At 54.7% G+C, this 17,229-nt stretch overlaps 1 protein-coding gene across 1 annotated transcript in view; it reads left to right on the top strand.

Annotated features, from left to right (window-relative positions):
• Nucleotides 1-15,461, top strand: part of dpp3 (dipeptidyl-peptidase 3) — a gene marked incomplete at its 3' end in the record, with an annotated part of 30,920 nt that extends 15,459 nt beyond the window's left edge. The window contains 8 exon segments of the mRNA XM_078207520.1: nucleotides 510-647; nucleotides 2,814-2,888; nucleotides 4,971-5,064; nucleotides 8,033-8,163; nucleotides 11,387-11,517; nucleotides 12,980-13,040; nucleotides 15,217-15,292; nucleotides 15,295-15,461. Coding sequence (XP_078063646.1) covers nucleotides 510-647; nucleotides 2,814-2,888; nucleotides 4,971-5,064; nucleotides 8,033-8,163; nucleotides 11,387-11,517; nucleotides 12,980-13,040; nucleotides 15,217-15,292; nucleotides 15,295-15,461 — 873 coding nt within the window.
• Between the last annotated feature and the right edge of the window lie 1,768 nt (nucleotides 15,462-17,229).

Genomic DNA, 17,229 nt, shown 5'->3' with positions numbered 1-17,229 from the left:
CCGGTAGCATCCTAGTAAATCTTTTCTGCGCTCTTTCTAGTTTAATAATATCCTTTCTATAATCGGGTGACCAGAACTGCACACAGTATTCCAAGTGAGGCCTTACCAATGTCTTGTACAACTTCAACAAGACGTCCCAACTCCTGTATTCAATGTTCTGACCGATGAAACCAAGCATGCCGAATGCCTTCTTCACCACTCTGTCCACCTGTGACTCCACTTTCAAGAAGCTTGATGAGGTTAATGTTAACCGCGCCACCCTCCCCACACACACACACACACACACACACACACCACCCCTCACCGCTGGGGAGGCTTCAGCACAGGGTGGAGTGGAGAAAGAGCCACCTTGTCAAGCCAAGGCGTCGGCCATTTTGGATACTGTCAATATAGCCTCCTCCTGTCTCAGTCCGTGGACTATTTAAGCTGTGTGGGTTGTGCAACCGTCTCCGCGCCGGTGAGGGTTTTTCCCCCCACCCTCTAATGGCCGTTCTCTCCCTGTCCCGCAGGAGAAGCTGAAAGATCTGGTGTGGCAGAGTGCGGCCTACAAGCAGAAGCCGGAAGAGGTGGAGAGCCTGTGGAAGGTGTGCGGCCAGCTCATGTACTCCCTGGACGACAGGCAGAAACAGCTAGGCCTCGGGACGAAGGTAAGGCGGTTTTTAACCGACCGTCCGCTGGTTTCCTACATCGGGGGTCAAGAATTATACTCGCCAGAGAGGGAGGGCAGCGGAGGTACAGCGGTCTGATTCCTTGGGATGGCGGGAGCGTCACGGAAGAGAGATTGGGTCGACCGGGCCTGTATTCACGGGTTTAGGAGAATAAAAGGGGACACCCTATAAGATTCAGGCTGGATGCAGGGATATTGTTCCCTCTGGCTGGGGGGGCCGAGAACAAGGGGGGCGGGGTGGGAAAACTATTTAGGGCTGAGGTGAGGAGAACTTTCTTCACTGGTGAAGCTGTGGAATCCTTGCCCATTGAAGCCCCCCCTCCCCCCAACACCACCCTCACCCAACGCCCTCTGACCTGTGGCCCCAACTCCCCGCCCTATCTCCCTAACCACCTCCAGCCCCGATACCCCCCTCCATATCTCTGTAACCTCCTCCAGCCCCTACACACCTCCTCCCTATCTCTGTAACCTCCTCCAGCCCCTACACCCCCTCCCTATCTCTGTAACCCCCTCCAGCCCCTTCACCCCCTCCCTATCTCTGTAACCTCCTCCAGCCCCTACACCCCCTCCCTATCTCTGTAACCTCCTCCAGCCCACACACCCCCTCCCTATCTCTGTAACCCCCTCCAGCCCCTACACCTCCTCCCTATCTCTGTAACCTCCTCCAGCACCTACACCCCCTCCCTATCTCTGTAACCCCCTCCAGCCCCTTCACCCCCTCCCTATCTCTGTAACCTCCTCCAGCCCCTACACCCCCTCCCTATCTCTGTAACCTCCTCCAGCCCACACACCCCCTCCCTATCTCTGTAACCCCCTCCAGCCCCTACACCCCCTCCTTATCTCTGTAACCGCCTCCAGCCCCTACACCCCCTCCCTATCTCTGTAACCTCCTCCAGCCCACACACCCCCTCCCTATCTCTGTAACCTCCTCCAGCCCCTACACCCCCTCCCTATCTCTGTAACCCCCTCCAGCCCCTACACCCCCTCCTTATCTCTGTAACCCCCTCCAGTCCCTACACCCCCTCCATATCTCTGTAACCTCCACCAGCCCCTACACCCCCTCCCTATCTCTGTAACCTCCTCCAGCCCCGTACACCCCCCTCCCTATCTCTGTAACCTCCTCCAGCCCCCCCTACACCCCCTCCCTATCTCTGTAACCTCCTCCAGCCCCCGACATACCCTCCCTATCTCTGTAACCTCCTCAAGGCCCCTACACCCTCCTCCCTATCTCTGTAACCTCCTCCAGCCCCTGCGCCCCCTCCCTATCTCTGTAACCTCCTCCAGCCCCTACATCGCCCTCCCTATCTCTGTAACCTCCTCCAGCCCCTACACCCCCTCCCTATCTCTGTAACCTCCTCCAGCCCCGTACACCCCCCTCCCTATCTCTGTAACCTCCTCCAGCCCCTACATCGCCCTCCCTATCTCTGTAACCTCCTCCAGCCCCCGACACACCCTCCCTATCTCTGTAACCTCCTCAAGGCCCCTACACCCCCCTCCCTATCTCTGTAACCTCCTCCAGACCCCGACACACCCTCCCTTTCTCTGTAACCTCCTCCAGACCCCGACACACCCTCCCTTTCTCTGTAACCTCCTCCAGCCCCCTACAACCCTCCGAGATCTCTGCGCTCCTCCAATTCCGGCCTCTCGAGCATCCCCCGATTCCCATCGCTCCGCCATTGGCGGCCGTGCCTTCAGCTGCCTGGGGGGGTGGAGCTCTAATTCCATCCCTTAATCCTCTCCTATTGATCAAGATGCGATCGAACCTACTGCTTTGAACAAGATTTGAATCTAATATCTCCCCGTGTCTCGGTGTTGGTTTTTGAATCAAAATTCTCTCGCCGTGAATTGCCTTGGATATGTTTCCCGAGGTGCAGAGATGCCCACACACCCCCTCCCTATCTCTGTAACCTCCTCCAGCCCCTACACCCCCTCCCTATCTCTGTAACCCCCTCCAGCCCCGACACCCCCTCCCTATCTCTGTAACCTCCTCCAGCCCCTACACCCCCTCCTTATCTCTGTTGGCAGTCTGATGGCGTTGTGTCGAGAAAGTGTGATGTTTGGGCGAGGTGTATAACCAGCTGCCTGCAATGTAGCTACACTCTCCGAGCCTCATAACATTCTCCTTTCCCCCCCACCCCCCCCCCAGGGCATCACCACCTACTTCTCGGGTAACTGTGAGCTGAAGGATGCGGAGCTGGCGCAGAAATTCCTGGATTCCAAGGTGGGTGACTTTTTCGGGAAGGAACATAAAAGTAAAGTTTATTTATTAGTGTCACAAGTAAGGCTTACATTAACACTGCAGTGAAGTTACTGTGAAAATCCCCCTAGTCGCCACACTCCGGCGCCTGTTCGGGTTACACCGAGGGAGAATTTAGCGCCCTAACCAGCACGTCTTTCGGACTGTTTCCTGTGCTGTACTGTTCTTTGTTCTTTGGAAAGACGGAGAATGAGGGGAGACCTAATAATGGATGTCGTCTATATGGACTTTAGTACGGGCTTGGAGGGCCGAAGGGTCTGTTCCTGTGCCGTATTGTTCTTTGTAATAGAGGTGTACAAAATTATGAAGGGTATAGATAGGGTGAACAGTGGGAAGCTTTTTCCCAGGTCGGAGGTGACGATCACAAGGGGTCACGGGCTCAAGGTGAGAGGGGCGAAGGTGAGAGGGGCGAGGTATAACTCAGATATCAGAGGGACGTTTTTTTACACAGAGGGAGGTGGGGGCCTGGAATGCGCTGGCACACGGAGTTGGGGGTAGTGTGTTCAAGTGGATTGGGGACTGGCTATCCGACAGGAAGCAAAGAGTCGGAATAAATGGGTGTTTTTCCGGTTGGAGGAAGGTAACTAGTGGCGTGCCGCAGGGATCGGTACTCGGGCCGCAACTGTTTACCATTTATATAGATGATCTGGAGGAGGGGACGGAGTGTAGGGTAACGAAGTTTGCAGACGACACAAAGATAAGTGGAAAAGTGAATCGTGTGGAGGACGGAGAAGATCTGCAGAGAGATTTGGACAGGCTGAGTGAGTGGGCGAGGATATGGCAAATGGAGTATAACGTTGAGAAATGCGAGGTTATACACTTTGGAGGAAATAATAACAAATGGGATTATTATCTCAATGGAAACAAATTAAAACATGCTACCGTGCAAAGGGACCTGGGGATCCTTGTGCATGAGACGCAAAAGCCCAGTCTGCAGGTACAACAGGTGATCAAGAAGGCAAATGGGATGTTGGCCTATATTGCGAAGGGGATAGAATATAAAAGCAGGGATGTCTTGATGCACCTGTACAGGGCATTGGTGAGGCCGCAGCTGGAATACTGTGTGCAGTATTGGTCCCCTTATATGAGGAAGGATATATTGGCATTGGAGGGAGTGCAGAGAAGGTTCACCAGGTTGATACCGGAGATGAGGGGTTTGGATTATGAGGAGAGGCTGAGGAGATTGGGTTTGTACTCGTTGGAGTTTAGAAGGATGAGGGGGGATCTTATGGAGACTTATAAGATAATGCGGGGGCTGGATAGGGTGGAGGCGGAGAGATTCTTTCCACTTAGTAAGGAAGTTAAAACTAGAGGACACAGCCTCAAAATAAAGGGGGGTCGGTTTAAGACAGAGTTGAGGAGGAACTTCTTCTCCCAGAGGGTGGTGAATCTCTGGAATTCTCTGCCCACTGAGGTGGTGGAGGCTACCTCGCTGAATATGTTTAAAGCGCGGATGGATGGATTCCTGATCGGTAAGGGAATTAAGGGTTATGGGGATCAGGCGGGTAAGTGGTACTGATCCACGTCAGATCAGCCATGATCTTATTGAATGGCGGGGCAGGCTCGAGGGGCTAGATGGCCTACTCCTGCTCCTATTTCTTTTGTTCTTATGTTCTTATGTAAGTAGGGTGGTGGAGGCAGGCACGCTGACATCGTTTAAGACTTACCTGGATAGTCACATGAGCAGCCTGGGAATGGAGGGATACAAACGAATGGTCGAGTTGGACCAAGGAGTGGCCCAGGCTTGGAGGGTCGAAGGGCCTGTTTCCTGTGCTGTACTGTTCTTTGTTCTGTGGGAGGAAACCCACGCAGAGACGGGGAGAACGTGCTGACTCCGCACAGACAGTGACCCAAGCCGGGAATCGAACCCGGGTCCCTGTGAGGCAGCAGTGCTAACCCGCTGTGCCACTGCTCAAACATCCCACTGTGCGCGCTTGTGAATGTGCGCCCCTCTCTCGTTTGCCCACTCCCCCCTCTGCTCCTTCCCCCAGTCCGAGGGACTAGAAGGAGTGTTGATTGATTTTATTTTTCTCTCTCTACTCTCAGGGCATCAGTGCGTACAACACTCGTCTGTTTAAAACAGCGGGACCTAACGGAAAACCCGTCTACGAGGTCAGGCTGGCCTCCGCAATTAAGGATGGTAAGGTGTTTACAGATGGAGTGACTTTCTCTTCCACTGACTTCCCTCCCCTTCATGCTGGACTGTTGTGGACAAGTGCCGCAGTGTGTGCTGAATGGGACACACACAAAGTTACACCGAGATGGACCATTACTCTGTACTCGCAATGTACCCCAGTGTTATACAGTGACAGACCCGTCCCCACCAGTACTGTACCCCAGTGTTATACAGTGACAGACCCGTCCCCACCAGTACTGTACCCCAGTGTTATACAGTGACAGACCCATCCCCACCAGTACTGTACCCCAGTGTTATACAGTGACAGACCCGTCCCCACCAGTACTGTACCCCAGTGTTATACAGTGACAGACCCATCCCCACCAGTACTGTACCCCAGTGTTATACAGTGACAGACCCATCCCCACCAGTACTGTACCCCAGTGTTATACAGTGACAGACCCATCCCCACCAGTACTGTACCCCAGTGTTATACAGTGACAGACCCGTCCCCACCAGTACTGTACCCCAGTGTTATACAGTGACAGACCCGTCCCCACCAGTACTGTACCCCAGTGTTATACAGTGACAGACCCGTCCCCACCAGTAGTGTACCCCAGTGTTATACAGTGACAGACCCGTCCCCACCAGTACTGTACCCCAGTGTTATACAGTGACAGACCCGTCCCCACCAGTACTGTACCCCAGTGTTATACAGTGACAGACCCGTCCCCACCAGTACTGTACCCCAGTGTTATACAGTGACAGACCCGTCCCCACCAGTACTGTACCCCAGTGTTATACAGTGACAGACCTGACCCCACCAGTACTGTACCCCAGTGTTATACAGTGACAGACCTGTCCCCACCAGTCCTGTACCCCAGTGTTATACAGTGACAGACCCGTCCCCACCAGTACTGTACCCCAGTGTTATACCGTGACAGACCCGTCCCCACCAGTACTGTACCCCAGTGTTATACAGTGACAGACCCGTCCCCACCAGTACTGTACCCCAGTGTTATACAGTGACAGACCCGTCCCCACCAGTACTGTACCCCAGTGTTATACAGTGACAGACTTGTCCCCACCAGTACTGTACCCCAGTGTTATACAGTGACAGACCTGTCCCCACCAGTACTGTACCCCAGTGTTATACAGTGACAGACCTGTCCCCACCAGTACTGTACCCCAGTGTTATACAGTGACAGACCCGTCCCCACCAGTACCGTACCCCAGTGTTATATAGTGACAGACCCGTCCCCACCAGTACTGTACCCCAGTGTTATACAGTGACAGACCCGTCCCCACCAGTACTGTACCCCAGTGTTATACAGTGACAGACTTGTCCCCACCAGTACTGTACCCCAGTGTTATACAGTGACAGACCTGTCCCCACCAGTACTGTACCCCAGTGTTATACAGTGACAGACCTGTCCCCACCAGTACTGTACCCCAGTGTTATACAGTGACAGACCCGTCCCCACCAGTACCGTACCCCAGTGTTATATAGTGACAGACCTGTCCCCACCAGCACTGAACCCCAGTGTTATACAGTGACAGACCCGTCCCTACCAGTACTGTACCCCAGTGTTATACAGCGACAGACCCGTCCCCACCACTACTGTACCCCAGTGTTATACAGTGATAGACCCGTCCCCACCAGTACTGTACCCCAGTGTTATACAGCGACAGACCCGTCCCCACCAGTACTGTACCCCAGTGTTATACAGTGATAGACCCGTCCCCACCAGTACTGTACCCCAGTGTTATACAGTGACAGACCCGTCCCCACCAGTACTGTACCCCAGTGTTATACAGTGACAGACCCGTCCCCACCAGTACTGTACCCCAGTGTTATACAGTGACAGACCCGTCCCCACCAGTACTGTACCCCAGTGTTATACAGTGACAGACCCGTCCCCACCAGTACTGTACCCCAGTGTTATACAGTGACGGACCTGTCCCCACCAGTACTGTACCCCAGTGTTATACAGTGATAGACCCGTCCCCACCAGTACAGTACCCCAGTGTTATACAGTGACAGACCCGTCCCCACCAGTACTGTACCCCAGTGTTATACAGTGACAGACCCGTCCCCACCAGTACTGTACCCCAGTGTTATACAGTGACAGACCTGTCCCCACCAGTACTGTACCCCAGTGTTATACAGTGACAGACCCGTCCCCACCAGTACCGTACCCCAGTGTTATACAGTGACAGACCTGTCCCCACCAGTACTGTACCCCAGTGTTATACAGTGACAGACCTGTCCCCACCAGTACTGTACCCCAGTGTTATACAGTGACAGACCCGTCCCCACCAGTACTGTACCCCAGTGTTATACAGTGACAGACCTGTCCCCACCAGTACTGTACCCCAGTGTTATACAGTGACAGACCCGTCCCCACCAGTACCGTACCCCAGTGTTATACAGTGACAGACCTGTCCCCACCAGTACTGTACCCCAGTGTTATACAGCGACAGACCCGTCCCCACCAGTACTGTACCCCAGTGTTATACAGCGACAGACCCGTCCCCACCAGTACTGTACCCCAGTGTTATACAGCGATAGACCCGTCCCCACCAGTACTGTACCCCAGTGTTATACAGCGACAGACCCGTCCCCACCAGTACTGTACCCCAGTGTTATACAGTGACAGACCCGTCCCCACCAGTACTGTACCCCAGTGTTATACAGTGACAGACCCGTCTCCACCAGTACTGTACCCCAGTGTTATACAGTGACAGACCCGTCCCCCCAGTACTGTACCCCAGTGTTCGACAGTGACAGACCCGTCCCCACCAGTACTGTACCCCAGTGTTATACAGGTCTGCCACTGCGTGCTATTGTGTTTAATTTTCTGAACCTTTTCTCTGTGTAAGGATTGGATCTTGTTAGTCCTGGTTTCCCCATTCCGGGGGAATCTTTTGTGCTCCTCTTGTCCTGTGGTCTGTGTTTTTTTGAATGATTTTGAAGTACTCTCTCTGATAGACGCCCCGCAGGAGGGAGAGGCGGATCACAAGTGTGGAGTTTTCGAGTTTGATGGAGTCACGTTCCGCGTGGTCAGAGGTGATTACGCTCCGCTGATGAAGAAAGTTGTGGAGAGTCTGGAGAAAGCCAAGGTGCGCTGGGCCGTAGAGAATATTCCGGAAAAATTCAGTGTGCCGGGGGGCATCTGTGACTGGAGAAGCAAAGTCACTCCCCCCACAACCCCGTGCGTCTCTCTCTCTCTCCTCTGGCCCCCCAGATGTTGGTTCCCCCCATCTGTGGGTCTCTCTCCCCCCAGATGTTGGTCCTCCCACCTGTGCATCTCTCTCTCCTCTGTCCCCTCCCCCAGATGTTGGTCCCCCTGTCTGTGGGTCTCTCTTCCCCCTTCGCCCCCCCCCCAAAGATGTTTGTCCCCCCCATCTGTGCGCCTCTCTCTCCTCCGTCCCCCCCAGATGTTAGTTCCTCCCGTCTGTGCGTCTCTCTCCCCCCTCCCCCAAGATTACAGTTGATAAGGAGGATGTGCAGGATATTCTGGAGGGTCTGAAAATAGATAAATCCCCTGGTCCGGATGGGATTTATCCAAGGATTCTCTGGGAGGCAAGAGAAGTGATTGCAGAGCCTCTGGCTCTGATCTTCAGGTCGTCGTTGGCCTCTGGTATAGTACCAGAAGATTGGAGGTTAGCGAATGTTGTCCCATTGTTTAAGAAGGGGAACAGAGACATCCCCGGGAATTATAGACCGGTGAGTCTCACTTCTGTTGTCGGCAAGATGTTGGAAAAAATTATAAGGGATAGGATTTATAGTTATTTGGAGAGTAATGAATTGATAGGTGATAGTCAGCATGGTTTTGTGGCAGGTAGGTCGTGCCTTACTAACCTTATTGAGTTTTTTGAGAAAGTGACCAAGGAGGTGGATGGGGGCAAGGCAGTGGACGTGGTATATATGGATTTTAGTAAGGCGTTTGACAAGGTTCACCATGGTAGGCTTCTGCAGAAAATGCAGATGTATGGGATTGGGGGTGATCTAGGAAATTGGATCAGGAATTGGCTAGCGGATAGGAAACAGAGGGTGGTGGTTGATAGTAAATATTCATCATGGAGTGCGGTTACAAGTGGTGTACCTCAGGGATCTGTTTTGGGGCCACTGCTGTTTGTAATATTTATTAATGATCTGGATGAGGGTATAGTTGGGTGGATTAGCAAATTTGCTGATGACACCAAAGTCGGTGGTGTGGTAGACAGTGAGGAAGGGTGTCGTAGTTTGCAGGAAGACTTAGACAGGTTGCAAAGTTGGGCCGAGAGGTGGCGGATGGAGTTTAATGCGGAGAAGTGTGAGGTAATTCACTTTGGTAGGAATAACAGATGTGTTGAGTATAGGGCTAACGGGAGGACTTTGAATAGTGTGGAGGAGCAGAGGGATCTAGGTGTATGTGTGCATAGATCCCTGAAAGTTGGGAATCAAGTAGATAAGGTTGTTAAGAAGGCATATGGTGTCTTGGCGTTTATTGGTAGGGGGATTGAATTTAGGAGTCGTAGCGTTATGTTGCAACTGTACACAACTCTGGTGCGGCCGCACTTGGAGTACTGTGTGCAGTTCTGGTCCCCACATTACAGGAAGGATGTGGAGGCTTTGGAGAGGGTGCAGAGGAGGTTTACCAGGATGTTGCCTGGTATGGAGGGGAGATCCTATGAGGAGAGGCTGAGGGATTTGGGATTGTTTTCGCTGGAAAGGCGGCGGCTAAGAGGGGATCTTATTGAAACATATAAGATGATTAGAGGTTTAGATAGGGTGGATAGTGATAGCCTTTTTCCTCTGATGGAGAAATCCAGCACGAGGGGGCATGGCTTTAAATTGAGGGGGGGTAGTTATAGAACCGATGTCAGGGGTAGGTTCTTTACCCAGAGGGTGGTGAGGGATTGGAATGCCCTGCCAGCATCAGTAGTAAATGCGCCTAGTTTGGGGGCGTTTAAGAGATCCGTAGATAGGTTCATGGACGAAAAGAAATTGGTTTAGGTTGGAGGGTCACAGTTTTTTTTTAACTGGTCGGTGCAACATCGTGGGCCGAAGGGCCTGTTCTGCGCTGTAATGTTCTATGTTCTAAGATGTTGGTCCCCCCCCGTCCCCCCAGATGTTAGTTCTCTTCCCCCCCCCCCAAAGATGTTTGTCCCCCCCATCTGTGCGTCTCTCTCTCCTCCGTCCCCCCCAGATGTTAGTTCCCCCCCCCCCCATCTGTGCGTCCCTCTACGACCTTTCCCCAGATGTTGGTCCCCCCATCTGTGCATCTCTCTTCTCCCTCCTCCCAACCCCCCCAGCCAGATGTTGGTCCCCCCATCTGTAGGTCTCCCCCCCAGCCAGATGTTGGTCTCCCCCCCCCCCAGCCAGATGTTGGTCCCCCCATCTGTAGGTCTCCCCCCCCAGCCAGATGTTGGTCCCCCCATCTGTGCATCTCTCTTCTCCCCCCCCTCCCCCCCCCCCCCCAAGATGTTGGTCCCCCCCGTCTGTGCGTCTCTCTCGCCCCTCTCCCCAAATGTTGGCTCCCCACTCTGTCCCACAGACATTCCCCCTCCCTTGTGAGGACTTGAGATATTCTGAGTTTTGTGAGCTGTACAATTCTGTTTTTTTTAGTTCATTTTGTTAGTGTCACAAGTCAGCTTACATTAACACTGCAGTGAAGTTCCTGTGAAAATCCCCTAGTTGCCACACTCCGGCGCCTGTTCCGGTTACACTGAGGGAGAATTTAGCACGGCCAATGCATCTAACCAGCACGTCTTTCAGACTGTGGGAGGAAACCGGAGCACCCGGAGGAAACCCACGCAGACACGGGGAGAGAACGTGCAGACTCCGCACAGACAGTGACCCAAGCCGGGAATTGAACCTGGGTCCCTGGCGCTGTGGGAATCACAGAATCCTAAAGTGCAGAAGGAGGCCATTCGGCCCATCGATCGGCACCGACCGCAATCCCACCCAGTTCCTATCCCTATAACCCCATGCATTTACCCCAGCTAGTCCCCCTGACACTAAGGGGCAATTTAGCATGGCCAATCCACCTAACCCGCACATCTTTTGGACTGTAGGAGGAAACCGGAGCACCCGGAGGAAAACCACGCAGACACGGGGGGAATGTGCAGACTCCCACACAGACAGTGACCCAAGCTGGGAATCGAACCGGGTCCCTGGCGCTGTGAGGCAGCAGTGCTAACCCACTGTCACCATGTCGGGTGTGGGATTAGCTGCCTTTTCCCCTCTGCTTGTGCGGATTCCTGCGACTGCCCGGTGCTCTGAGCTGCCATGTCAGGGAGGGGTGGGGTGAACACTGTGGTTTGCCCAGCTTTATCTTGCGGCCTGTTATCTCAACAGAACCACGCTGCTTCCCCCAACGTGGCGGCCATGTTGGAGCGGTACATACAAAGTTTCAACACTGGTTCCATCGAGGCTCACAAAGAGGGTTCCAAGCACTGGATTAAAGACGCAGGGCCCATCGTGGAAAGGTGAGCTATTGCCCCATGCTTCCTCTGGCGGCTCCTGTATCACCTCACGGGTATCTGGCAGACGAGATGTTCAACTGGGGCGGGCTTTGCACGTTGAGCCTTGGGGTTGAGGACTCTGGGTCTGTACCCGTGGAGTTTAGAAGGATGAGGGGGTGGGATCTTATTGAAACTTACAGGATACTGCGAGGCCTGGATAGAGTGGACGTGGAGAGGATGTTTCCACTAGTAGGAAAAACTAGAACCAGAGGGCACAACCTCGGGGTAAAGGGACGATCCTTTAAAACAGAGATGAGGAGGAATTTCTTCAGGCAGAGAGTGGTGAATCTGTGGAACTCTTTGCCGCAGAAGGCTGTGGAGGCCGGGTCAATGAGTGTCTTTAAGACAGAGATAGATAGGTTCTTGTTAATTAGGGGATATGGGGTTATGGGGAAAAGGCAGGAGAATGGGGATGAGAAAAATATCAGCCATGATTGAATGGCGGAGCAGACTCGATGGGCCGAGTGGCCTAATTCTACTCCTATGTCTTATGGTCTTCTGGGGAGAGTTACAGAACAAAGAGATCTGGGGGAACAGGTTCATAGCTCCTTGAAAGTGGAGTCACAGGTGGACAGAGTGGTGAAGAAGGCATTCGGCATGCTTGGTTTCATTGGTCAGAACATTGAATACAGGAGTTGGGACGTCTTGTTGAAGTTGGACAAGACATTGGTAAGGCCACACTTGGAATACTGTGTACAGTTCTGGTCACTATTATGGAATGGATATTATTAAACTAGAAAGAGCGCAGAAAAGATTTACTAGGATGCTACCGGAACTTGATGGTTTGAGTTATAAGGAGAGGCTGGATAGACTGGGACTTTTTTTCTCTGGAGCGTAGGAGGCTGAGGGATGATCTTATAGAGGTCTATAAAATAATGAGGGGCTCAGATCAGCTAGATAGTCAACATCTTTTCCCAAAGGTAGGGGAGTCTAAAACTAGAGGGTGTAGGTTTAAGGTGAGAGGGGAGAGAAACAAAAGTGTCCAGAGGGGCAATTGTTTCACACAGAGGGTGGTGAGTGTCTGGAACAAGCTGCCAGAGGTAGTAGTAGAGGCGGGTACAGTTTTGTTCTTTTAAAAAGCCTTTAGATAGTTACATGGGTAAGATGGGTATAGAGGGATATGGGCCAAACGCGGGCAATTGGGATTAGCTTAGGGGCTTAAAAAAAAGGGCGTCATGGACAAGTTGGGCCGAAGGGCCTGTTTCCGTGCTGTAAATCTCTGTATTTGTGCATTGATAACTCTGCCAGGCGTTGGTGCTGGAGGGGGGGGGGGGGGGGGGGGGGGCGGTTGAAGGGGGATAAATGTGGGGGTAACGAGCAGTGATGGGGGGGCAGAGTGGGGCACAGATGAGGCAGGTGGCACAAGGGAGACGTTGTTGGCCAAGGGTCATCTTAACCCATTTCTCCTCTTCCATTGTTTCCACAGCTACATCGGGTTCATCGAAAGTTATCGAGACCCGTACGGCTCGCGGGGAGAGTTTGAAGGTAATGGTCTGGTCAGCGCTGTCGGGGAGGGGCTGTCTCTCGGGATGAGACATTAAACCGAGGCTCCGTCTGCCCTCTCGGGGCAGGAGGTCAAAGATCCCACAGCCACTATTGGAAGAAGAGCCCGGGCGGGGGGGGGGACATCTCCCCAGTGTCCCGGGGCAATATTTCTCCCTCAAACCAACATCACTAAAAACAGATGATCTAGAGGGAGGCCATTCAGCCCATCAAATCTACACTGACAAGAATCCCATCCAGACCCTACTCCATAATCTCATGCTTTACCGTCGCTAGTCCCTCTGACACGAAGGGGCAATTTTAGCATGGCCAATCCACCTAACCTGCACATCTTTGGACACTAAGGGATAATTTAGCATGGCCAATACACCTAACCTGCACATCTTTGGACACTAAGGGGCAATTTAGCACGGCCAATCCATCTAACCCACACATCTTTATACACTAAGGGGCAATTTAGCATGGCCAATCCACCTAACCTGCACATCTTTGGACACTAAGGGGCAATTTAGCACGGCCATCCATCTAACCCACACATCTTTATACACTAAGGGGCAATTTAGCATGGCCAATCCACCTAACCCGCACATCTTTGGAGTGTGGGAGGAAACCGGAGCGCCCGGAGGAAACCCACGCAGATACGGGGAGAATGTGCAAACTCCTCACACAGTGACCCAAGCTGGGAATTGAATCCGGGTCCCTGGCGCTGTGAGGTAGCAGCGCTAACCGCAGTGCCACTGTGCGGTCATGTGATCATTACTGTGTGTGGGATCTTGCTGTGTGTAAATTGGCTGCTGCCTTTCCCACATTACAACAGTGAGCAGACTTCAAACAAAACTCCTTCATTGTGTGCGACACACTTTGGGACGTCCTGAGGGAGAGGGGCTGGGGGGGAGGGGTCTGTGTTTCACTTTGGGATGTCCTGAGGGAGGGATAGGAGCGGGAGAGATGTGGGTCGGTGGGGGGGGGGGGGATGGTGGTATGTGGGATGGGGGGTCGCAGCTTTCTGCACAGCCCAGGTCGCGGTGGTCCTGCCCCAGTCCACAGTGACGGAGGGGGGACTATTGGGCTGGAGAGGGGGGTAGAATGGCGATGGGTTCTCTTGGCTTTGCGAGATTCCTGCTGTTTCCCAGGGATTAGGCAGTGGTTGTTAGTTCTGGATCAGTGTTATATTCACTGGAGTTTAGAAGAGTGAGAGGGGATCTCATAGTAACTTATAAAATTCTAACAGGGTTAGACAGGGAGATTCAGAAAGAATGTTCCCAATGGTGTCACAGTTTGAGGATAAAGGTCATAGAACTAGGGGTCATAGTTTGAGGATAATGGGTAAACCTTATGGAACCTTAGTTAGGCCGCACTTGGAATATGGTGTTCAATTCTGGTCGCCACACTACCAGAAGGAGGCTTTGGAGAGGGTACAGAAAAGATTTACCAGGATGTTGCCTGGTATGGAGGGCATTAGCTATGAGGAGAGGTTGGAGAAACTTGGTTTGTTCTCACTTGAACGACGGAGGTTGAGGGGAGGCCTTGATAGAAGTCTACAAGATTATGAGAGGCATGGACAGAGTGGATCGTCAGAAGCTTTTTCCCAGGGTGGAAGAGTCAATTGCTGGGGGGCACAGGTTTAAGGTGCGAGGGGCAAGGTTTAAAGGAGATGTACGCGGCAGATTTTTTACACAGAGGGTGGTGGGTGCCTGGAACTCGCTGCCGAGGGAGGTAGCGGAAGCGGATACGATGGTGACTTTTAAGGGACGTCTGGACAAGTACATGAATAGGATGGGAATGGAGGGATACGGTCCCCGGAAGGGTAGGGGGTTTTAGTTCAGTCGTGGGCAGCATGGTCGGTGCAGGCTTGGAGGGGCCGAAAGGCCTTTTCTGTGCTGTAACTTTCTTTGTTCCAACTGAGGTGACGAGAAATTTCTTCCCCCAGAGGGTGGAGGAATTCACTCCCACAGAAAGTAGTTGAGGCCAAAACGTTGTGTGATTTCAGGAAGAAATTAGATCTCGCTCTTGGGGCTAATGGGATCGAGGGATTTTGGGGGGGGGGGAAGGCGGGGGATCAGGATATTGAATTCGATGATCAAAATGAATGGGGGTAGCAGGCTCGAAGGGCTGAATGGCTGACTACTATGTCTCTACCCCCACACCCCCAACCCCAGGTTCGTGGCCGTGGTGAATAAGGATATGAGTGCCAAGTTTGCCCAGCTGGTGGCGTCTGCGGAACGCCTGCTCCCAGAACTCCCTGGCCCAAGGAATTCGAGAAGGATCGCTTCCTGAAGCCGGACTTCACCTCACTGGACGTGCTGACGTTCGCAGGAAGCGGCATTCCCGCTGGGATTAACATCCCAAACTGTAAGCACCGCCGGATTCCTGCAGCTGCTGCCACCCTGAGGCTGCGCCGCACGGTGGGAGGGTCAGTGCTGAGGGAGCGCCGCACTGTGGGAGGGTCAGTGCTGAGGGAGCGCCGCACTGTGGGAGGGTCGGTGCTGAGGGAGCGCCGCACTGTGGGAGGGTCAGTGCTGAGGGAGCGCCGCACTGTGGGAGGGTCGGTGCTGAGGGAGCGCCGCACTGTGGAGGGTCGGTGCTGAGGGAGCGCTGCACTGTGGGAGGGTCAGTGCTGAGGGAGCGCCGCACTGTGGAGGGTCGGTGCTGAGGGAGCGCCGCACTGTGGGAGGGTCAGTGCTGAGGGAGCGCCGCACTGTGGGAGGGTCAGTGCTGAGGCTGCGCCGCACTGTGGGAGGGTCAGTGCTGAGGGAGCGCCGCACTGTGGGAGGGTCGGTGCTGAGGGAGTGCCGCACTGTGGGAGGGTCGGTGCTGAGGGAGCGCCGCACTGTGGGAGGGTCAGTGCTGAGGCTGCGCCGCACTGTGGGAGGGTCAGTGCTGAGGCTGCGCCGCACTGTGGGAGGGTCAGTGCTGAGGGAGCGCCGCACTGTGGGAGGGTCAGTGCTGAGGGAGCGCCGCACTGTGGGAGGGTCAGTGCTGGGGAGCGCCGCACTGTGGGAGGGTCAGTGCTGAGGGAGCGCCGCACTGTGGAGGGTCAGTGCTGAGGGAACGCTGCACTGTGGGAGGGTCAGTGCTGAGGGAACGCTGCACTGTGGGAGGGTCAGTGCTGAGGGAACGCTGCTCTGTGGGAGGGTCAGTGCTGAGGGAGCACCGCACTGTGGGAGGTCAGTGCTGAGGGAACGCTGCACTGTGGGAGGGTCAGTGCTGAGGGAACGCTGCATTGTGGGAGGGTCAGTGCTGAGGGAACGCCGCACTGTGGGAGGGTCCGTGCTGAGGGAGCGCCGCACTGTGGGAGGGTCAGTGCTGAGGGGAGCGCCGCACTGTGGGAGGGTCAGTGCTGAGGGAGCGCCACACTGTGGGAGGGTCGGTGCTGAGGGAGCGCCGCACTGCGGGAGGGTCAGTGTTGAGGGAGCGCCGCACTGTGGGAGGGTCCGTGCTGAGGGAGCGCCGCACTGTGGGAGGGTCAGTGCTGAGGGGAGCGCCGCACTGTGGGAGGGTCAGTGCTGAGGGAGCGCCGCACTGTGGGAGGGTCGGTGCTGAGGGAGCGCCGCACTGTGGGCGGGTCAGTGCTGAGGAAGCGCCGCACTGTGGGAGGGTCAGTGCTGAGGGAGCGCCGCACTGTGGGAGGGTCAGTGCTGAGGGAGTGCCGCACTGTGGGAGGGTCAGTGCTGAGGGAGCGCCGCACTGTGGGAGGGTCAGTGCTGAGGGAGTGCCGCACTGTGGGAGGGTCAGTGCTGAGGGAGCGCCGCACTGTGGGAGGCTCAGTGCTGAGGGAGCGCCGCACTGTGGGAGGGTCAGTGCTGAGGGAGCGCCGCACTGTGGGAGGGTCAGTGCTGAGGGAGCGCCGCACTGTGGGTGGGTCGGTGCTGAGGGAGCGCCGCACTGTGGGAGGGTCAGTGCTGAGGGAGCGCCGCACTGCGGGAGGGTCGGTGCTGAGGGAGCGCCGCACTGCGGGAGGGTCAGTGTTGAGGGAGCGCCGCACTGTGGGAGGGTCCGTGCTGAGGGAGCGCCGCACTGTGGGAGGGTCAGTGCTGAGGGGAGCGCCGCACTGTGGGAGGGTCAGTGCTGAGGGAGCGCCGCACTGTGGGAGGGTCAGTGCTGAGGGAACGCTGCTCTGTGGGAGGGTCAGTGCTGAGGGAGCACCGCACTGTGGGAGGGTCAGTGCTGAGG

The sequence above is a fragment of the Mustelus asterias genome, unplaced genomic scaffold (assembly GCF_964213995.1).
Source record: "Mustelus asterias unplaced genomic scaffold, sMusAst1.hap1.1 HAP1_SCAFFOLD_2413, whole genome shotgun sequence".
Taxonomy (NCBI): Eukaryota; Metazoa; Chordata; class Chondrichthyes; order Carcharhiniformes; family Triakidae; genus Mustelus; species Mustelus asterias.
The sequence above is the reverse complement of the archived record's forward strand: the minus strand, read 5'-3'. Positions and strand labels throughout refer to the sequence as shown.